The following is a 24,248-nucleotide window of genomic DNA, read 5'->3' as shown; positions in this document are numbered from 1 at the left end:
TTTTTTTACAAGGAAAGTTCGGGATACCCAGTACAATAATTTCATCTTTCATTTGTGTGAGTAATCAGAGTAGAGAATAAGTAGGCTTTTTATATTTGGCATGTATTTTTTAGGTGCATTTTTTTTTTTTTAAAGAGCTGACAAATTTTCCTGGAATTATGTTTATAATCAGGCCTGTCAGCAGTATGTGACTGTCTGCTTTTTCATTCCTGTCATATGGTTGTATTTATTGTATATATTATTGTTTAATACCTCTTTTTAAACATTATTATATTAAATGTGAGACTGCAAATTTAAGTATGTATTTCACTATTCCTGTAATAGAAAAAATAATGTTAATACAGTGTTTGATAGGGAAGCGATCTCGTCGAGATGAATCCATGCAAATGAGTTGCGTTAAATGTGGGAGTTCTTTTTGGCCTACCAGGGACCAGAGCCAAATCCTAGCACTTCCGCCACCATGGGAAAACATCCAGAAAGCCGGTGGGTGAAATTTTGCAGACAACTTGAGGGTTAACAGAAGCCTCAAAATTGCCATGTAACTCTGAAAACGATTGATGCAGAACAAGAGAAACTTTCAAAATTAGCACAAACTCATAGTACCAAATGCTACCACCAAATGGCCCAGATTCTACATATACATCCATCTTCTTTACTCACCTCATTCACTGATGTCCAGCTGGACAGTAGTATTCTGGGTCTTTCAGACACGGCAAGCCCCTCTGCTTCAAGCTAAGTCTCGGCCATCCTTGGACTTTTTCTTGCGGGGACCATTTCCTTTGTACTGTTCCACATATTAGTTTCTGCTTCACATGTATGTTTTTTACCCAGCTTGTTGTGTGGGCTTGGCTTTTGTTGTTCTTTGGGTTGCATGTACTCTAGGTCCTTCCCAGAGTGCCCTCTAGCACTACTCTTGCATTTAAGGATATCTTCTCTGGTCTGTTTGGTAGTTTATCCAAGAGGCTAGGGCACCAGAGTGGAGAGCCTAGCTTAGGGCTATTTGCGAGTCTTTGGCTGCTCTGTTTGAGCTCTAGGCTGGAGGCATTCTGTTGGTTGTGCTGGGGCTTGCATGTTTGTTTTTATGACACCACAGACACCAGTCATAGCCTGGTTGTCCCACTTTGTTGGCTGCATTCAGACCCCTTGCAAGTATTTGACATGGTTACTTCAGCCTATCAAGTCCACACTAACCACGTGCAAATGTGAAGGGTTCTCATCGTCTTTGCTACCAAACAATGATCATTCTTTCTGCCTCCACCATGCTGCCTGTTGAGTAGACACCTACGACTCTGAATCATGTGCGGTTTATTCTCTCTCTGGGTCTACACAGTGACAGATTCAGCTTCCAATGCAGAAGCTTCTCAGGCAGCTGCCACTTTGAAAGCTAGGTGTGCTAGAGTTAGATGTTCACAGCATTGTGATAGGTTGGATGCACCAGAGCTGGACCCTATGGTGTTTAGGGACTGAATTGGAGGTGTTTGTGATCTCCACCTGGATTCAGTCTGTGCTGCCTCTTCCTTACCATGTTGTGTGGTGCTCCCTGGTTCCAGCTCCAAAGCATCAAAGGATTTCAGAATCAGGGCAGGGTATAGCTTGTCCTTCTGCTCCCACTGGTTTTTCAGGGCATTTATCTTCACAACCACTTCCCCACTACATGAGCCTTCTCCATTGGGCACCCCCCTCTCTCATTTGTTGGAGCAAGGACTATGTCTATGACTATGACCATGGCTCTGCCTTCATGGCAGGTTTCTGGGCTTGAGGGAGGAACCCGAGGCGTGTCCTTCAACCCTTCTTAGACCTCTGTACCCTCTCTGGAGCATTTTTTGCTTCAGAGCGATAACTTTTCATATCCTCCTTTGTACAAGTATCATTTGGCTGCTCTTTTTTTCCTTTAATGTCTGCATGGATTTGTTTCAATACCTTCTGCAAAATTCAGACCTTTTTCATTGATGGATCTGGTCTCTTTTTGGAGTACAGGTTCACTTTGGCTTATTGGCTGCAATGTGAGATTCCAGATTCATCCTGGCAGGCTGACATCCCCCATCTTTTTCTCTGAGGCTTGATAATGTTCCTACGATGGACCGTAAGCTGCAGGGACAGCCAGCCTAATTTTACCAGACAAGCAACCAAGAGGCTTAGGCAAGAGACCAGGCCACGAGTGGTGTGTGAACGTCCCCTCCCCCTCACTTCCATTGCAGTGCCAATGGGGAAAATGACTTGCAAAGCAAATAGCATATTCAAATATATCTATTGTAAAGTTACTTCACCAAATGTAAAATATTACTTATCACACTGTGGCCAACAATATTTTAGATAATACAGGTGTTAAAGATGCTAATTTAAAGGAAAACATCTTAATTTAAAAACTATTTATTTTAAAATGGCAATAAACATTTATAAATCTTATCCAAATATTGACAGCTTATCAATAATACTTTTCAATTACTGCCTGCTTTCATCTTCCCAAATTCTGTACTTAAAATCTTCATTACATCAGCATGCTTCAGATTTTCTTTAGACTTCTTAACTGTTCCATAATTTCCCTTTACAAACAGAGCAAATGCTCCTGGTGGTCTTGGTGTTTTGGGTGTGTAGTTAGCAGGTGTAACAGCCACATTTACCTCCAAGGGGTTGCCTCTCCCAGTCCCCTTTTGTCCTCCTTGCTGCGAGTTCACAATCAATTCAAATTTTCCATGGCAGAATCCACAAACTTTTTTCTCTGTATCAAGACTTTTGGAATGACGTCCAATGCTGAGAAAAAATAATTCACAAATTACATCCATTTGTGCAATAGTAATAATCATTATTAGAAATAATCATTAGTAATAATCACCCTATATTAAGTAAGAAATAACATCAGTATTTAAAAACAAGAAAATTTGCTATTAAGCATCCTTCAAAAATAATGATTTGCTTACTAAATCAGTCCAAGTAAGCAAAACTACTTACATGTAAATCCAAAATTGATTTTTTTTATTCAACACCATACATCAATATTACATAAACATCTTATAATTGTAATAAGCATAATAAAAATAGTACACAGAAGCTATGGGCTAGATCATAAAAATTTAGTGTGAGTATACAGTCATTCAAGGATTTTCCTGCATTTTTGTTTCAATATATATACTGTATAATTATTTGTTAGAAGTATAGATGTCTGCCAAAAAATCAGCGTCGAATGTAATGAAACACCATTTTCTGGGCGAGTCCCGGAGGCTCCCTGGAGCTTACTGGGCTCCAGGGAGATCCTCCCCCCCCAGACACCATTTTATTGTCCTTCAACTATTTCTCACTGGAAACAATGGATAAGCAAAATATAATACTGTACAACTGTTTACACTTTGGTGAATCATAGTTGATGACAGCCACTGTCATCAACTATGACAGCTCGGTCTCGGTGATCGCTTGGATGAACAATCCTCACTTAATCAAACATTTGTATGTTCCATTGAACATTTAGTACCGAATTCAATTTGTTCGGGTCATCCGGGAATTCGATAGAGTGGGGTTCTTTAGAGTGAGGATGCACTGTATCATAACATGGATGAAAAGGCTATATTTTATACAGAAAAGTGATTATGGCTGGGAAGTGAAGATACTGGCAGACAGTTCTTGTGACAATTGAGAACAAAATTTTCAGTTCAAATTTACAAGAACTATATTTCTGTTAGACATAATATTGATACTCTTCAGTTAGGAAGGTGTAAATTAATTTTCACCATATTTGTATTCAGTATTATTACACAGTATACGAAATTGAGATCCTACTGTATACGTATTTTTTAAGGCAAGGCAAAAAGAATTTGTATGAATGGAAGAATGAAACATGGACAGTGTTTTTTAATTAGGAAAAGATAACATGAATCAGATACTAACTATGGCTACTACATAGTATGCACAATTAATGATACTGAACATAAATTTTAATCAAGGCATACCTGTAAGAGCAGGAAGAACATTTGTATGTATATTTGCAGTTGATCTCATATGAGTGACATCGGTTGATGGCTGGAAGTTCTGGGCATCTTTGTGTTGCTATTGATGCCCTATTTTGTAATAATAAAAAAAAAAATCTGATCATAAAAGCTTTATATTTTCTCTCACACTTCTAACACCATTTTAACCATCTACTATTCCTCAGCTGTGTTATTTACTTGTACATTATTTATTTATTTATTTATTTATATATATATATATATATATATATATATATATATATATATTAGTATATTTTGGTAGCAGTCTTTCCTGTAGACATATATTATTAAATATGACCGAAAAAGTAAGATTAATAATTCTAACACGAATTTTCTCAATCTTTCGTACATTACGCTTCACTGTTGGAGGTAAATCAAAATTCAATTCTCCAAAATTCATTTTTATTTCTAGTCTGACGCGACACGGGCGCGTTTCGTAAAACTTATTACATTTTCAAAGACTTTAGTTCACAAATACACAACTGAATAGAACTTACGTATCTCCGATTTTATATCTACATTTGAGTGAGGTGGAAGGGGTGATGTGGCATTAACACAAGACAGAACAAAATGTGGTATTAATAGGGTATTAATTTCATCAACACAAGACAGAACAAGGGTATTAATAGGGTATTAATTTCATCAACACAAGACAGAACACGAAACAATGGATATTGAATAGAAGTGTTTGTAGAAAGCCTATTGGTCCATATTTCTTGATGCTTCTATATTGGAGCGGAGTCTTGAGGTGGGTAGAATATAGTTGTGCAATAATTGGCTGTTGATTGCTGGTGTTGACTTCTTGATGTGTAGTGCCTCGCAAACGTCAAGCCGCCTGCTATCGCTGTATCTATCGATGATTTCTGTGTTGTTTACTAGGATTTCTCTGGCGATGGTTTGGTTGTGGGAAGAGATTATATGTTCCTTAATGGAGCCCTGTTGCTTATGCATCGTTAAACGCCTAGAAAGAGATGTTGTTGTCTTGCCTATATACTGGGTTTTTTGGAGCTTACAGTCCCCAAGTGGGCATTTGAAGGCATAGACGACATTAGTCTCTTTTAAAGCGTTCTGTTTTGTGTCTGGAGAGTTTCTCATGAGTAGGCTGGCCGTTTTTCTGGTTTTATAGTAAATCGTCAGTTGTATCCTCTGATTTTTGTCTGTAGGGATAACGTTTCTATTAACAATATCTTTCAGGACCCTTTCCTCCGTTTTATGAGCTGTGGAAAAGAAGTTCCTGTAAAATAGTCTAATAGGGGGTATAGGTGTTGTGTTAGTTGTCTCTTCAGAGGTTGCATGGCTTTTCGTCGTCTATGCCTTCAAATGCCCACTTGGGGACTGTAAGCTCCAAAAAACCCAGTATATAGGCAAGACAACAACATCTCTTTCTAGGCGTTTAACGATGCATAAGCAACAGGGCTCCATTAAGGAACATATAATCTCTTCCCACAACCAAACCATCGCCAGAGAAATCCTAGTAAACAACACAGAAATCATCGATAGATACAGCGATAGCAGGCGGCTTGACGTTTGCGAGGCACTACACATCAAGAAGTCAACACCAGCAATCAACAGCCAATTATTGCACAACTATATTCTACCCACCTCAAGACTCCGCTCCAATATAGAAGCATCAAGAAATATGGACCAATAGGCTTTCTACAAACACTTCTATTCAATATCCATTGTTTCGTGTTCTGTCTTGTGTTGATGAAATTAATACCCTATTAATACCCTTGTTCTGTCTTGTGTTGATGAAATTAATACCCTATTAATACCACATTTTGTTCTGTCTTGTGTTAATGCCACATCACCCCTTCCACCTCACTCAAATGTAGATATAAAATCGGAGATACGTAAGTTCTATTCAGTTGTGTATTTGTGAACTAAAGTCTTTGAAAATGTAATAAGTTTTACGAAACGCGCCCGTGTCGCGTCAGATTAGAAATAAAAATGAATTTTGGAGAATTGATTTTTGATTTACCTCCAACAGTGAAGCGTAATGTACGAAAGATTGAGAAAATTCGTGTTAGAATTATTAATCTTACTTTTTCGGTCATATTTAATAATATATATATATATATAATAATGTTGTACCTAGTAGCCATAATGCAATTCTTGGCCTACTATGCAAGGTAGGCCAAGAACTGCACACACACACACACATATATATGTGTGTGTGTGTGTGTGTGTGTGTCTGTGTGTGTGTGTGTGTGTGTGTGTGTGTGTGTGTGTGTGTGTGTGTGTGTGTGTGTGTGTGTGTGTGTGTGTGTGTGTGTAAATCACGAAAAATAAACACGTGATTAAAAATGTGACAGTGTCAGACCACGGAGGAAAATTGAAACAGGAATTTCCTTAAGTACTTTCATATATTAATACATCTTTAGAAGGAGTGGTTTTACAGGTCAAGTATTGGACATATATAGGCAGGAGAGAATGCAGTTGCCAAAACACACTTCTCGGCCTACTATGCAAGGCCCAATTTGCCTAATAGGCCGAGTGATTTTCTTTATTTTCAATAAATTGTTTCCTATTGGTTTATTTTAAATATTTTTATTATATTAAATTAAGAACATAAGTTATTGATTTAGTTATGTTAGTTTAGGTTAGGTTAAGATAGGTTAGGTTAGGTAGGGTTGGTTAGGTTCGGTCATATATCTACGTTAGTTTTAACTCAAATTTTAAAAAAATTAGCTTATACATAATGAAATGAGTAGCTTTATCATTTCATAAGAAAAAAATCAGAAAAATATTGAAATTTTGGAAAACTTGGCTTATTAGGCAAATTGGGCCTTGCATAGTAGGCCAAGAACTGCATTCTGGCTACTAGGTACAACATTATTATATTATATTATATTATATATATATATATATATATATATATATATATATATATATATATATATATATATATATATATATATATATATATAGTGGTACCTCGAATAACGATCGCCTCAAATGGCGAACATTTTGGGTAACGACCGGCCCGATCGCCAACAATTCGTCTCGTATGGCGACCGCTCATTTGAGTAACGACGACACCACATGGTGGGGTCTTGCTGCTTCTTGCACAGTCTTGGACGCCTTCAGCGATGCAAATGAATTATGTGTTTTTGTTTAAAGATGCTAATGATGCTGGGATATAAAGGGGTGACTGCTGAGATGTTGCAAAGCATTGACTTTTTTGTAGAAAAAAGAAATGAAATTTTTTGAAAAACAGAACAAATGTCAAAAAGGTTCGTTCGGTGGTTGGCAGGTAGGCTGTGCCATGTTAAAAAAAAAAGGTGAAACAATTTGATAAATAGACAAATGCCATAAAGGTTTGTTCAGTGTTTGTTGGGAAGGCTGCTCCATTCTCGAGACATAAATGAAAAATACAAAACAAATGTAACACACTAGAAACAAAGAAAGATTGCTATAATGGAGCAGCCTTCCCGACAAACACTGAACGAACCTTTATGGCATTTGTCCGATTTTATTTAAGAAACATGGAACAGCCTACCTGCCGAACACCGAATGAATATTTTGCTATAAGACCAAAAAAAAAAAATTGAACAAATTTGAAGAAAGAAAAATGTCATACAGGTTTGTTCAGTGTATGTAAGGTAGGATGCTCCATTATTTAAAACATCGAATATCATATCGATGTTTTTCGGTGGTAGAATAGCTTAATTTGATTTCCATTATTGTCAATGGGGACATTCGTTTTGTATGACGTCCATTTCACATGATCACAGCGCCGGAACAGATTAAATTCGTTATTTGAGGTTCCACTGTATATACATTATATATATATATATATATATATATATATATATATATATATATATATATATATATATATATATATATATATATATGTCGTACCTAGTAGCCAGAACGCAATTCTCAGCCTACTATGCAAGGCCCGATTTGCCTAATAAGCCAAGTTTTCCTGAATTATTATATTTTCTCTAATTTTTTTCTTATGAAATGATAAAGCTACCCATTTCATTATGTATGAGGTCAATTTTTTTTTATTGGAGTTAAAATTATCGTAGATATATGACCGAACCTAACCAACCCTACCTAACCTAACCTAACCTATCTTTATAGGTTAGGTTAGGTAGCCGAAAAAGTTAGGTTAGGTTAGGTAGTCGAAAACAATTAATTCATGAAAACTGGGCTTATTAGGCAAATCGGGCCTTGCATAGTAGGCTGAGAAGTGCATTCTGGCTACTAGGTACGACATATATATATATATATATATATGCGAACAAGCCTGAATGGTCCCCAGGACAATATGCAACTGAAAACTCACACCCCAGAAGTGACTCGAACCCATACTCCCAGAAGCAACGCAACTGGTATGTACAAGACGCCTTAATCCACTTGACCATCACGACCGGACAAAATGAGGTGATAGCCGAGGCTATTTGAACCACCCCACCGCCGGCACTCGGATAGTAATCTTGGGCATAGCATTTTACCAAATCACTTCATTCTTTGGGGCACACGTGAGGAACACAAATGCGAACAAGCCTGAATGGTCCCCAGGACAATATGCAACTGAAAACTCACACCCCAGAAGTGACTCGAACCCATACTCCCAGAAGCAACGCAACTGGTATGTACAAGACGCCTTAATCCACTTGACCATCACGACCGGACAAAATGAGGTGATAGCCGAGGCTATTTGAACCACCCCACCGCCGGCACTCGGATAGTAATCTTGGGCATAGCATTTTACCAAATCACCTCATTCTTTGGGGCACACGTGAGGAACACAAATGCGAACAAGCCTGAATGGTCCCCAGGACAATATGCAACTGAAAACTCACACCCCAGAAGTGACTCGAACCCATACTCCCAGAAGCAACGCAACTGGTATGTACAAGACGCCTTAATCCACTTGACCATCACGACCGGACAAAATGAGGTGATAGCCGAGGCTATTTGAACCACCCCACCGCCGGCACTCGGATAGTAATCTTGGGCATAGCATTTTACCAAATCACCTCATTCTTTGGGGCACACGTGAGGAACACAAATGCGAACAAGCCTGAATGGTCCCCAGGACAATATGCAACTGAAAACTCTTCACTTCTGGGGTGTGAGTTTTCAGTTGCATATTGTCCTGGGGACCATTCAGGCTTGTTCGCATTTGTGTTCCTCACGTGTGCCCCAAAGAATGAGGTGATTTGGTAAAATGCTATGCCCAAGATTACTATCCGAGTGCCGGCGGTGGGGTGGTTCAAATAGCCTCGGCTATCACCTCATTTTGTCCGGTCGTGATGGTCAAGTGGATTAAGGCGTCTTGTACATACCAGTTGCGTTGCTTCTGGGAGTATGGGTTCGAGTCACTTCTGGGGTGTGAGTTTTCAGTTACATATTGTCCTGGGGACCATTCAGGCTTGTTCGCATTTGTGTTCCTCACGTGTGCCCCAAAGAATGAGGTGATTTGGTAAAATGCTATGCCCAAGATTACTATCCGAGTGCCGGCGGTGGGGTGGTTCAAATAGCCTCGGCTATCACCTCATTTTGTCCGGTCGTGATGGTCAAGTGGATTAAGGCGTCTTGTACATACCAGTTGCGTTGCTTCTGGGAGTATGGGTTCGAGTCACTTCTGGGGTGTGAGTTTTCAGTTATATATATATATATATATATATATATATATATATATATATATATATATATATATATATATATATATATATATATATATATATATATATATATATATATACACAGTATATATATATATACAGTATATATATACATACTGTATATATATTTTCAATTCCTCGTTCTGTCATTTTGATAAACAAATACAGTAGAGAAGCAATTAGTGGCAACTTACCATGCCTTCCAGAGTGGCCCGTGACCATCCTTGTAACCAGAGATGATCCAGGCAGCAGCATGACACAACTCATGAATAAGGGTGTCTCGTAACCTCTCGTTAGAATCGATTACCTACCAATTAAGAACAAATGACATCGCAATTCAAGTTCATGTCTTACAGGGAAGTCACTACATAAAAATAAAGCATTTCATAATTTATTTGAAAGAAATCAGTCAAGTTTAAGTTCTGTATATACAGGGGTAATTTGTTTTTTTTTAGGGGGGAGGGGGGGAATATGGTTTCAGTAGTTCCCTGTACGAGCTTTTTTTTTTTTTTTTGCCCTTTATCTTTCTTGTTGTTGGGATTTGGGGTATTTTTTGGGCAACACGTGAGCAAGGCAGGCAGGCAAGCAGAACCCTTGGGTGACTCGAAAATCTGGTGGGGTAATGGATACTATACTGTATATTGATTTCAAAATCAAAATCACATATATTGTTGACATCGAGGAAACTATCACCTTCATTCGTTTCCATATTTTCTCTTACATTTAGATACATAATTTGTTTTATGGTATCTGTCCTTTCTGGGTGGTCTTACTCAGTTATGAGGTTCTCAGATGTTCATGCTCTTGTCACCTCTATGAGTGCACCAGGCTCTGGGGTCCTGGTGTTCAGTGGCCCTGCATAAATTCAGAGGCCTGGAAGTTTTGTGGCTGCCTTTGTAGTACCAGAACCAAGGGACCAAGGAGCTTTTGGGCTACACAGAAAATGGTGCCTTATTACATTAATTGCATGATTTTTGCAGTATCAAAACTTAAACTGACACTTTAATATCTTGTCCATTTAAATTACTATTTTGCAAGACATATTTTTACAGCCCGTGCATTTAACAAAGTTAATACAGAGCTGTACTTATACTGTACAGTACTGTAACTGTACAGGTATGTACTGGAGTTATTATTAAGATACTTAATAACTGAGGATTCCAGCAGACAAGTGGTAGACAAGGGAATAAAACGAAATGTAAATTTGGTAACCTTAAGCACAAAATGGACATTGCACTTTGATTATTGATATTAGGACCCCATATTTTAGAAAAGGGAGTTACACAATGTCATGTAAAAAGTAGCAAGACAATTTTTAAATGGATATGAAAAATAAACAAAATACTGCACAGAGCACACACTAGAAGGTGAAGGGACGACGACGTTTCGGTCCGTCTTGGACCATTCTCAAGTCGATTGTGTCGACACAATCGACTTGAGAATGGTCCAGGACAGACCGAAAGTCGTCGTCCCTTCACCTCCTAGTATGTGGTCTGGTCAACATACTTCAGCCACATTATTGTGATTCCTCGTCTGAATACTGTACATTAAATAGGTATACAGTACTGTAATAAAATTAAGAAAGAGAATGCAAAAATATAGTAGATACAAGTGGTGAAATATACTTTATGTTTAGAGAGATGTCTTTTAATCATGATTACAAAAGGACTCAACACCATGAAAAATGTTATACAGAATACAAGCTTCTTTCTAAAAATTAAAACAATGACGGTAATTTCAAAATCAAAATCCACCAAATGACAAATAAAAGCTTACCTTCATGGAAAGCTCAATTCGAGCTCCTCTTCCACTTGGTTTTGATTTATCTATCTGATAATAGCAAAAACCTGCCGTCTTGGTCATTCTTGCATTCCACTTAATATTCATTACAGGAGGGAGTTTATTTTCAAAGATACAATTATTATAATAATTGTATAATTTTTCTGACAATTGTTCCCGGCTTTTCTTAAAATTTTTAGTATAGACGACGGCCTCAGGATGACATCGACCTAAATGGACATTTGTAGAGAGTGATGCCAGGAAAGATAATGTTGGAGTAACATTGCAATTTCCACCCATTTTGTATCTTCTTGACACTGGTATAAAATTTCCCTCAGTTTTGGGCATGGTCTTACCACAACCCTTTGATTTTGGAGTAACAAGGGGCAAGGAAGGCTGGGTTGGTTTTCTTCTAACTTCATTTACAGAAAAAACTTCATCTGAATCGGAAGAAATGTTAATAGTTGGAGAATCACGCCAAGATGAAGAGCTTGTACTTGTAATAATTTTCTTTGACTTTTCAATCTTTTTATGTGATCTATGATCAGTTGAAATGCTGCCACAATATTTGTAATTCACAGCTGGCTCAGGCACATCATTTTGGGAGAATTTCAGAGTTAGAGGGGGCAGACTGTAGCTATCATCTTCATCGCTGTCATCGTTAATGAAGCTTGACTCGTATTTATCCTGGATTTTGTCGTCTACATAAAGTTTATTCTTTTCCTCTATTTGCTTCTTCACATTTGTTAAATAAAGCTCAAAACTATCATTTTCAGCTTTATTCTCACTTTCACTCGAAGAGAAAGATTCATTAACCAAAGCTCTTTGTTTTTCCTTTGTCAAGATTGGTACATTTTCAGGAGTATCATTATCTTTCAGTATCTTTTTATAATCCTCCTCCTCTTCCGAAGACGTTTCTCTTACTTGACAGAGAAAACTGTCTTCATCTTCACTGTCTCCCTCACTATCAGTTTCAAAGACAATGTGTTTCTTAACATTCTCTTTCACTTCTCTGACTTGATCCTTTTTATTTTCAACTTTGTTTTTCACTGCTCTCTTGAATTTTTGCTGTCTTGTTGAACTTTTCCTAAAGTCTTTAGTAACACTTTTCATAACAGCACCCATATGTTTTCTCTGCTCACCACTATAAATATGAATATTCCCACTTTCACCTGTACTAATTTGTGATATTCTTTTAGATTCAGGATTAGAGGAAGTTTTATACGATTGTATTTCAAGATCTGGTAAGGAGGTTTCAGAGTCAACCGAGACATTTGCTCGATCTTTGTAATTAAAGTGAATCTCATTTTCAGAGTCAGAATCAATAATCCTTCGAACATGCCTTGAATTTTGTGTTCTAGTAATTTTACCTGAACTATTATTGGGACTATCAACTGGGCTGTTTTTCAAGGTGCCTGGAGATGTGGCATCTCTACCAATAGTAAGCACTGTCTTCTCATTTGTTTTATTAGATTTACTTAGCTCCTCAGAGAGTCTAAGATGGAGAGAATCTTCATGGGATATATCAGCACAATCCTGCTTGGATGAACTAATGTTTTTCACGACTACGTTTTGTGCTCTTTGTGGATTAGATATTCTCTCACTGCCATCATCTGAATCTTCATCTGTTAATTCAACCACTCCTCCAATGTTACCACCTCTTCTTAACAAATTTGTGTCATTCCCACTAAAGTTGTCAGAGCTATTAGACACAGAAAGCGATTTTATAACTTTACTAACAGAATAAGAAGCCTTTTTCGATTTTTTGAGACTTTCCCCAAGCCCATCAGCAAGACTTCTCTCAGATCTCAAACATTGATTGCTAATATCTACAAGCTTTGTGGGACTGGATGGATCATCACTATGAATGTTATATTTTTCATGTACAAAACTTGTACCAAAGGAACTATCTTTAAAAGGACTTGAAATTATCCATTTTGCTACTACAGGGCTCTTTGTATTTTCCGTTGGTGTTACTTTATCTAGAATGTCTGGAGCTGCTGCGCAAAGTGGATTTAATTCACACAAAATCTGTGGTTTAGTATACTGATTGACAGGCATACATACAGTCCCCTTCTCTGGGCTAGCAGGATCTAGATTACCTTTATTGCTTTTGTTGCCATTTGCTAATTTCTGAGGTTGTTGTCTCAATGGAGGAGTACTATCCACTATGCTTACATCCTCACTTATGAGTGAATGACCATACATTTCTTGTGACCATAGAACAGCTCTTTGTGTTGATGTATTATAATTCTCCTGGTTCTTTAAAATTACCTTTTTATTTTCATTCAAACCTCTTACTATTTTAGACTCATCTTCAGAGCTTTCCGATATATTTATAGTTTGAATAACATTTTTTGTGGGCTTTCTTTTAAAGTACATTGGAGATGTATCAGGAGTTGGATGGTCAGAGTCTGAACTAGACACAACTTCAGTAGGAACAGAAAGAGTTGATATGTTGGGAAAGACAGGAGGATGAGAGACTTGTACTCGGTTAGAATGTTTATCAATCATTGTACTATTGGCAGCATTTTTAAAATTCACTTTAGATCCATACATTTTTATGTCAGCACTGCATGTGATGATGGTTTCATCATATTTAAATGTTTTATTTTTTATTGGGAATTTGGACATTTTGCTTTCACTCTCCTTTATTATACTTTGAAGATTTTTTTGTTTCCTTACAGCTTCCACATATTTTCGAAAGCCAACTAAAACATTGTTAACTTTAGTTGAGGTTGAAAACAAAGTTTCATTTTGACTTTCACAAGTATAATACAGTTGAGGAGCACACTTGCTTTCAGCTTTAGTCAAATTTGAAGCACTTTGCCCATTTTCTTTTCCATGGCAAAATTCAATAAAACTACCATCATCAATGTCAGTAAAAATACTTTCTCTAGATTCTCTTATGATGTGCCTAGGATTTGGCCCTTTATCTGTGACTGTGGCACCCCTGAATACTTGAGAATGAACTGCAGCCTCTGAACCCTCCAGGTACAGAGGATCATGTATATCAAAACTGTCTGTTTGGAAATCAACAGAATGGTCCTCATCCAAGGTCTGGAGATTTGTAGGAGTATTTCTTATTGATATTCTGGAAAACTGTGGCCTAAAATTTCTATTAGAACTTGAAACAATCTTTTTGTTTTCCTGTCTCTTAAAATTTGAAGTCAATCCATTTTCATGGGAGGGCTTGAGACTTTTGAGAGAAAGTTTATTGGTACCTGCAATGAAATAACAGTGTTAAAAATGGAAACGTGTCAAAATTGTTTCTAATTTGTGCCAATTTTCCAAATTAATATTGTATTTTCATAATACAGAAAATTTATTAAATGATATTTCTCAGCACTTAACAACTATTTTACATGTAAAATAGTTGCATATTATTTTACAAGAACTATGGTTGTAATATATACTTAGGCAGTTCAGTCAAAGGTAGGCACTGAAAAAATGTATGTTTTATGATAACATCTTACAAAACATGTAATACAGCCTTAAATTAATGAAATATTCTTTAAAAATGTCCACTATAAATACATACTAGTATTTTGAAATCTCTGTAGGACAATTTATGAAAGGCATACCCGAGCCTGTAAATCATAATACTGTACATACTCATTACATGGTGAAATGACTACAGTACAAGGAATGCAATGAGCACAGGCTGGAGGTGGTGGTGGTGAAGGATGAAGCTGGCATCAGAGAGAGGTGGTAACAGCTGAAGGAATATGACAGGAGGTCCCACAAGGCTTGGTCCTACAACCATTTCTAATATTGTAAATGACCTACCCAAAGCAGTACAGTATGCATACATGTCTGTTTTCAGGCTACCCAAAGCAGTACAGTATCCATATATATGTCTGTTTGCAGGCAATGCAAAGTAAATGAGGAATGTGAAAAGAGGAGAATTGCAGTATTACAGAAAGTACTCAACAAACTCCAGGAGTGGTTACACACAAATGGACGTTACAAGGTTTAACCTCAAAAACTAAAATAATAAATACAGGAAAGAGAGACATAATACCAGATAGAATTTACATTATAAGAGATAGGCAATTACAGAAATAAGAGAAAAACTTAGAAGTGAATACATGTAGTACCTCCAACAGAAATTGAATTTCTGGTTGCCTTCACCAGTGAGGTGGGGAAAATAAATGTGACCCTGCCCCGTGCTTCTGTGAGGAAGGGGGGGGGGGCCAGCTTCTGGCTCTAGTTCCAAATAGGACTATTGAACTTCATGATTAATGCAACGTAGTAGATAGTACCATCTCTGCATACAGCTTCATAAAAGACATATGACAATGACAATTACATGACAGGCATAAGAGGTTGTATTGGAAACTGAAATATATTGGAGGGGTGACAGGAAGACTTCTGACATGAATGAAAAATGTTCTAATGGATAGAAGAATGAGGGCAGTAATCAGAAGCAATATATCAAGACTGGAGAAATTTTACTAGTGAAGTATCACAGAGTTCAGTTCTTGTACCAGTAATGTTTATTATCTATATGAATGATCTACTAGAAGGAATACAGAATTATATGAACATGTTTGCTGATGATCCTAAGCTACTAGGGAAGATAAGAAACTTGGATGATTGTCATACCCTACAAGATGACCTGGACAAAATAAGTGTATGGAGCAACACTTGGCAAATGGAATTTAATGTAAATAAATGCCATGTTATGGAATAGGAGAAAACAGGCCACACACACAACCTACAAGTTATGTGGAAAATCATTAAAGAACTCTGCCAAAGAAAGATCTAGGGGTGGGTCTGGATAGTAGACTGTCACCAGAACACACAAAGGACATTGTGCAAAGAGCATATGCTATGCTTTCTAACTTCAGAATCACTTTTAAATACAGTACATAGATGGTGAAATCTTAAACTATTCACAATTTTTGAGAGACCAAAATTGGAATATGCAGCAACTGAATGGTGCCCGTATCTCAATAATCACATCAATAAACTGGAAAAGGTGTGCTGGCATGCTACAAAATGGCATCCAAAACTGAAAAACAAGAGCTACAAAAATAGGTTATAAGCATTAAATAAGCTAGAGCTAGAAAATAGAAAGAAACAATATGATCACTACATTCAAAATAGCAACAGGAATCAACAAAATCGATAATGAAGAATTCCTGAAACCTGCAACTTCATGAACAAGAGGTCATAGATATTCAAGCTAAGTAAACAAAGGTGCCAAAAAATTGTTTTGAAAGCTTTCTTTTGCAGTTGTAGATGATACAAACAATTTATGAGAAAGCAGTGGAGGCCAAAAAATCAGTACTGTACTGTAGTTTCATAGCGTCATATGACGAGCACTTGGAAGACGGGACACCACTAGTGTAGCTCTCATCCTGTACTCTCAATGTTGACCTTGGATGTCGAGATGATCATATGTATGAATGTAGCAATGAATTAATGAATCTGTGAATGCATGTACAATGAATGAATGTATAAAATTATATAATAATGAATGGATGTATCAAGTATGAGCCAATAGGCCCATACATGAGTTTAGGAGTACAGTATTTATATTATATAAATTTATCTGAATATTTATATCCTCCCAAACTCATTCATGTATTGACCTATTGGTCCATACAAGCCGTATGGGCCCATACGCCTTGGGCCCATACAAATAGGAGTTGCCTCATACAAGTCAATAGGCTTTCGGCAGATCCTATATTAAAGTGTACAAATGATGACTGATTGACCTGTTACACTTCACTACAACCATATATTTACATATCAGTATACATAATATATACAGTAATTATAATGGAATTTTATACCATGACCACATTGGCATAGTAACATTTGCAACAGTAATTGCATTTGCATACTAAGCAATCACAAAACAATAGAAGTATTTTTTCCGTGCATCGTGGTACAGTACAATTTACTTCATCCATATAGCTATTATACCTACATTAGCATTGCAAGTGTAAAACCCAGATAATAATTAAATTTATAATAATTCATTGTGTCAGGAGACAGCAAGCCAGAGTGTATTCATACACATTTGGCTTTTATTGAGGTTCCCCCTTCCCCACAAGGTCGAATTACTGACCCCGCCCAGCATGCAACCCCACAACAAGTTGACTAACTTTTTAGTCATTTTTAGTCACTGTACACAACATTTGAAAATGGAAAGTTACTAAGCAGTGTCAACTACAATAGGAAGGTTTATGTTAGGCTTTTACTGGTAAGCTTCTAAATTTTTTTAGGTAAATTTGCAGGTACAGTAATTAGTAGAGATCATAAGCAGTAAAGTCTATAGATTTTATATGCAAGAGTATGATCCTGTCCTAAAATTAAATATCGTGCATTTTCCTTCATCTACCCACGTTGAGAAGGAAATATATGCTGTTTCCTGGGTGATCCACGTGGACTCATGCCAAATGGGGTGAGAGGCAAGTCAGCAATATCTAGGGAAAGACGAGTTGAGTTGACATTCCCATGTGGAGTCCCCATTTCATAAATCTGAAAATGAAAGTACAAATATCCTTCGAAAAGTATAGACATCCAAAACTTATTTATTTTAAATAATTATATTAAACTTACCCAAATGATCTTTAATTATTTATGCTATTTTAATCACTAAGTATATCTGATTATTTACCCAATAATCATTGGTGAAATTAACTAAATCAGATTTTTGCCAATAGCCATACAACAATCAATTAAGTGCCTGGAGTAACACATCCCAAATGGAATTTAATGCAAATAAATTCCTTGTTATTGAATGTGGAGTAGGAGATAATAGGCCACAAACAACCTACAAATTATGTAATTGCTAAGTTTAGTTACAGGATGAGAGCTATGCTTGTGATGTTCTGTCTTCCCAGTACTCTGTCACATGAACTGGTACACCAGTTGATCGACAGTTGAGAGGCGGGACCAAAGAGTCAGAGCTCAACCCCCACAAGCACAACTAGGAGAGTACATGACACAAACTACTGATGATTTTGACATCCACCACCTTCTCACTTGTTCGAACCAACTACCACTTTGTTTGCAAAAGAAAGCTTTCTAATATTTGTTCAGCACCTCTGTTTCCTTAGCTGGAATCTATGACCTCTTGTTCGTGAAGTTGCCAATTTCGAGAATTTCATTTCCCTGTCAATTTTGTATATTCCTGTTACTCTCTTGTATGTTGTGATCATATCACCTCTTTTTTTTTTCCTTCTGTCTTCTAGCTTTGGCATATTTAACACCTCTAGTCTCTCTTTGTAGCTCTTTAATTTTCTAAAGCCATTTTGTAGGATGCCTTTGCATCTTTTGTATTTTACTGATATGGTTCTTGAGATATGGGCACCATACAACTGCTGCATATCCAGTTTCAGTCTCACCAAAGTTGTCAACAGTTCCTCTGGTGACAGTCTGCTATCCAGAACAACACCTAGATCTCTCTTACAGTTCCTAAATTCAATTCCACATAATTTGTAGATTGATTGTATGGCCTATTCTCTTCTTTTTCAACATATCATAACATGGCATTTATTCATATTGAACTCCATTTGCCATGTGGTGCTCCATGTACTTATTATGTCTAGGTCATTTTGAAGGGCATAACAATCGTCTAAGTCTCTTATCTTCCCTAGTAGCTTGACATCATCAGCAAACATGTTCATATAATTCTGTTTTCCTTCTGGTAGATCATTTATGTAGATGCTGAACATTACTAATTCAAGAACTGAATCCTGTGGTACTCTGCTAATAACACTTTTTTAGTCGGATACATTGTCTCTGATTACCATCCTCATCTTTCTGGCAGTTAGAAAGTTTTTTATCCATGTCAACGGTCTTCTTGTCGCCCCTTCAGTATGTTCCAGTTTCCAAAACAACCTCTTGGGTGTGACTGTCAAAAGCCTTTTTTTAGGTACAGATAAACAGTCAACCCAACCATCTCTCCAGTAGAATGTCTGTAGTTCTAACAAAAACTAGGTAAATTTGTTACACAGGATCTTCCTGTTTAAAAACTATGTCTACCACTAAAATTCCTTTTCAGAAAATCTCTGGACCAAGAGGTAGTTCCCTTAGATTACAAATGTCACCCCTATTTTAAAGAGGCAGAATGAGCTCGGAAGAAAACTACAATCCAATCAGTTTGACCTTGCATACCTGCAAGCTCATGGAGAAAATCCTAAGGAATGAAATCATCATCTCACCGTGAACAATCTAGTAAAAATCAACACAACACGGTTTTGTAAAAAAAATCAATTCTACCTTACAAACCTGTTCACATTTTTGGAAATGGTAACCAGCTATTCTGACAAAAGACTTTCAATATAGTATACACAGACTTTGTTATAGCTTCTGAAAGACTGGTAAGGAAAGTACCAGCACATGGAAAAAATGATAGAACTAGAATAGATAAAACAATGGTTAAAACAACTGAAGAAAAGGAGCATGTAGTCAGAATCCACCAATCACTGAAGTAGCACAACAAATGGGAGACACATCAAAAGAAAAAAGCCAACCAAATCTTAGGAATAGTCAAACAAACTTTTGACTTCGAGGATATTAAGGTAGTTATTCAACTGTATAAATCTCTGGTGTGCCCTGATTTGGATTATTGCCTACAAGCATGGAGACCTCGTCTTCAAAAAGATATATCTGCCTTGGAGAAAGTTTGACACCTGGTGACAAAAAATCATTCCAAAACTAAGTCAACTCTCATACCAGGAACGGTTGAGGGTTACAGGGTAACAACACTGCAAACCAGACATGACAGGGCAGATCTTATCAAAACTATATAATACAGTACAGAACAATTTGGAGGATATTGGGCCAGACCACTTCCTCAAAAAATCAGATGTAACACGATGAAGGAGCAATGATTTTAAACTCAATGCCACACAACAGGATATAAAACAGGAGACGCTTCCATAGGTTTATAAACCCATGGACCTGCCTACTTGCTGAAACCATAAATGGCAAAATACGTACTGCTGCAATTTCCAGCTCAATAAGGATCCCAGTAGTACAGTCGGGTTCGTTCTCAACTCACAACCAGGAATTCCGGGTTCGAATCCCGGGCAGGACAGAAATGGTTAGGTGGGTTTCCCATCACCTAATGACCCTGTCCACTCAGCAGTAAATAAGAGCCCAGGAATTAGTCAGCTTGTTGTGGGATTTCATCCTTGGGAGGGTCACCAAATCAGCCCTGGGGAAGGGAGGGGGACCTCGATATAATTCTAACATATACTGTACAAAACTGTACAGTACATGTTATAATACATGTACTGTACAAAACTGTACAGTACATGTTATAATACATGTACTGTACAAAACTGTACAGTACATGTTATAATACATGTACTGTACAATATAAATTCTAACATGTACCTCTATGTATAAACTGGCTGCCTGTCCACTGACACAATGAATCATTATATTAAAGTATTATTATAAAATCATCTGAATAAATGGTGGGAGCTTTGTCTTTGTTGAGGCCACTTGAAAGATGGTGTCCCTCAGGTAAATGCAGGAAAATTGTTATGATACCAGTGATCCTACAAGCTGTCATAACAGTTATCATATTACTGTCTCCTACCCATTAAAACACAAATTTTAACTGATCAATTATTCAAAAACAGTCTGTGAAGCTTTACAGTACTTTTAACGCAAGAAGGCATCTTTACATTTACGTTGACATTCTATTAACAAAACTTGACTTTGCTTCAAGCAGTCTCTCTCTCTCTCTCTCTCTCTGTATGACATATGGTAAGTCCCTTCATACACAAGACAGCTTGCCAATAAATTTGAACACTCAACTTAACAAAATACAGTACAGTAGATTTTTAAGAAAATATGAAAATGCACAATAAGAATATTTTTTTTTTTTTTTTTTTTTTTTTTTTTTTTTTGAGATATATACAAGAGTTGTTACATTCTTGTACAGCCACTAGTACGCGTAGCGTTTCGGGCAAGTCCTTAATCCTATGGTCCCTGGAATACGATCCCCTGCCGCGAAGAATCGTTTTTTCATCCAAGTACACATTTTACTGTTGCGTTAAACAGAGGCTACAGTTAAGGAATTGCGCCCAGTAAATCCTCCCCGGCCAGGATACGAACCCATGACATAGCGCTCGCGGAACGCCAGGCGAGTGTCTTACCACTACACCACGGAGACTGCTTAATATTTCATCATAACAATAACATTTCAGGAAAATCTAGTGGCATTATCAGCTTCACTGAGTAATGTCAAAACCTCTGAAATGAACAGAGCAAAAGGTTTTGAGACCAAGTTGATAATTTTTCCAATTTGCTCCCAATCTAAAATGACAATGACAATTTTAGTAAGCAGACGATGAGTCACAATAACGTGGCTTAAGATATGAAGACCAAATCACACACCAGAAAATGACGAGACGACGATGTTTCGGTCTGTCCTGGACCATTATCAAGTCAATTGTGATGAGATGAGGGAGGCACGTGCATTTTAGTATTTTATCGTATTTTTATAAATTTTAGTAACATTCGAACTTAACTTTATCTACCCTAGTCTTCACTTAGCTTAAAATACAAATTAAGTTAGTACTGTAAATGATAATTAGGTACAAAAGGGTCAACTAAGCCACTGTAATATATAGTTTCATGACTTTTTATTTCACGGTTAATGCCAGTGGTGGCCAGTCTTCCCATTTTCAACTTGCTATACTAATAAGACTTCTTAACTTACATGGCCTTCACCTGACCAACCGATCTGGCCTAACTTATTCAGAAATTCCAAAAATGTGCGGATAATTTGCGTTCACAAAGTGTGAAGGAACGTCTCGTCTTGACATTACAGTACTTGTGTGTCCCTGCCTTCTCAAACTTTTGCTTGATGAACTGCACTGTAATTTAAAAACTTTATAACTACTGTATTGTATTTCTTTAAAAGAGAACCTGAAGCAATACTGTATCTTCAACAAAACCTTATAGTATAAAAAGCCTTTTTTTCAGATTCTCATAAATAAATCTGCTTAAATAAATACAGCAGGCTAACTTAGAACATGACATGCTCATACAGTCAACAAATTCAGCTCGTGAACTGTAATTAGTTGAACACAAATGCACTCGCCTGGCTGCGAGTTGAACTAGGAGAGTACATTTAAGTTGAACTAGTTACACGAACTGATTCTATTGACTGTATGACCATGTCATGTTCTAAGTTAGCCTGCTGTATTTATTCAAATGTTGAACCGTGCTCTAATTCCTGGAACAATTATGTAGTGCACACTTCCATCTCTTCAAGACAGATATGGGGTCCATGATAAAACTAATTAAATTCGAAGCTAACAGAAAAGAATTTATTATTTTAAATAATTTTGTTATGGTCCCCAATACATCCAGTATTCAGCTATTGAAATTTACCTGGAAATATTAGTCAAATAACGAGTTCAGTAAGTACACGCACTATATAGTGAAGCAAACCTGCTACTTCAAAATGCCTTGATATACCCTTTATATTTACTTAAATGTTAAGAATGTGTATTACCTTGCTAGGAGGACTTGGTGGAGAGTAACTGGGAGTAACAGTCAGCCAGGACAGGTCCCTACCTGTCACCCTCCGCCGCCACAGTTCAAACACCCATCAACACCGCCGGACATAATCTTTATAATATAAACATTGGACAACTTGAACAGTGAAAAGATAAATACTAACCCAGTAGAGAAGCTTCGCTAATCTAAATATTTAATTTTGTTTAACTATTGTTCATTTTTCTATACTAATAAGATTCCTAAAACGAAAATGATAAAGTTCGAACAAAATCTGTTAAGCCAGCAGGCTTTGATTGTTGCCACTAGCACAACAATCAAAGGTCGAGCAGAGTAGAATTCTGGAATTTATTTTATTACATTTTAAAATAAACAATAATGCAAAGCTATAAAGTAAAATAATCTAAAATATAAAGTAAACATGGTGTGCCTCTGTAACCCTTTCCACTACCGCCCACAGATATGGGTGGAGTGCATAATAAATGACCTAAACTAAACTGTATATACATTAGCTTCTTAAACAAAAATACTTTTTTTTAGACAGTTTCTTAATTTACATGAGGGCCACTATCTCTAGTGGCCTCGTTAGGGGCAGAAAGTCGGCGGCTTATCATAGGTCCGAACCCATACTCATCCTGATGATAGTTTAGTTCATTTATTATGCACCCCATACCCATCTTGTGGGCGGTAGTGGAAAGGGTTACAGAGGCACATAATGGGCTCAGGGACTGAACCCCACAATTCAATTAGCTAAGCAAGTTACAATCTTGATGAGCTAGGTACAAAATTCAGTATAAGTCGTCACATCATCAATGGGTTCGAGATCGATCTCAAGTACAGTTTCTAAATTAAGCAACTGACATATGTGGAGAGCTAGTGTCACAATTAATATGTTTGTCCTGCACACCGCCCCCCATCTAGTGGGCAGCGGTGGATAAGTTACAGTCACTTAGTTACTACCTACAGTTAGTAAACTGGGGATATTTGGCTAAAATTTCTGGTAGCATATATCTGGTATTTGGAAGCAGATCATTTTGAATGAAATATATACACATCGTTGGAATATTCGTTATAGAATTGTCTCTGAATTTACGTATCTTTTCGCACTCCATCACATAGTGACGGAGGGTGTGCGAATAATTTTATTGACACAGTTTACATTTGGTCAGGTCTACATCGGCAGATGATCAGAATTCCCAGAGATACTTGTAACCGAGTCTAAGCCGAGCAGTGGTAACATCTAGAAGTCTATTGATTTTATTGGATGAACCATAGATGTGTGGCTCCTCTTGCATGATAGTATGATGATAGATGGAATTACTGGTGTCGATTTCACTTTGCC

The 24,248-nt window shown here is 37.1% G+C and overlaps 1 protein-coding gene across 3 annotated transcripts; it reads right to left on the bottom strand.

Annotated features, from left to right (window-relative positions):
• Positions 1–2,354: 2,354 nt before the first annotated feature.
• Positions 2,355–23,037, bottom strand: LOC123762914 (uncharacterized). Of its 3 annotated transcripts, XM_045749701.2 has the most exons (7): positions 22,905–23,037; positions 20,369–20,585; positions 17,764–17,899; positions 11,402–14,628; positions 9,820–9,932; positions 3,942–4,049; positions 2,355–2,751 (listed from the first exon to the last, which is right to left on the bottom strand). In XM_045749701.2, exons 3-7 carry the CDS (start codon positions 17,888–17,890, stop codon positions 2,439–2,441), a joined length of 3,888 nt encoding a protein of 1,295 aa, XP_045605657.1. In that variant the 5' UTR covers positions 17,891–17,899; positions 20,369–20,585; positions 22,905–23,037; the 3' UTR covers positions 2,355–2,438. The 3 variants fall into 3 exon arrangements, with proteins under 3 accessions (XP_045605657.1, XP_045605648.1, XP_069157177.1); XM_045749692.2 differs by lacking the exon at positions 20,369–20,585 and having other exon boundaries at positions 22,905–23,017; XM_069301076.1 differs by lacking the exons at positions 17,764–17,899; positions 20,369–20,585 and having other exon boundaries at positions 22,905–23,022.
• Positions 23,038–24,248: the final 1,211 nt, after the last annotated feature.

Source organism: Procambarus clarkii, chromosome 5 (genome assembly GCF_040958095.1).
Source record: "Procambarus clarkii isolate CNS0578487 chromosome 5, FALCON_Pclarkii_2.0, whole genome shotgun sequence".
Classification (NCBI taxonomy): Eukaryota; Metazoa; Arthropoda; class Malacostraca; order Decapoda; family Cambaridae; genus Procambarus; species Procambarus clarkii.
The sequence above is the reverse complement of the archived record's forward strand: the minus strand, read 5'-3'. Positions and strand labels throughout refer to the sequence as shown.

What these genes read in the sequence shown, in the direction of transcription:
- LOC123762914 (XM_045749701.2), bottom strand. Translation starts at nt 17,890, where the DNA reads ATGGGGACTCCACATGGGAATGTCAACTCAACTCGTCTTTCCCTAGAT. An exon ending in GCATATATTTCCTTCTCAAC is followed by an intron (nt 14,629 to 17,763) that starts GTGGGTAGATGA and finishes ATTTCATTGCAG; the next exon opens with GTACCAATAAACTTTCTCTC. An exon ending in GGGCCACTCTGGAAGGCATG is followed by an intron (nt 4,050 to 9,819) that starts GTAAGTTGCCAC and finishes ATTACAAAATAG; the next exon opens with GGCATCAATAGCAACACAAA.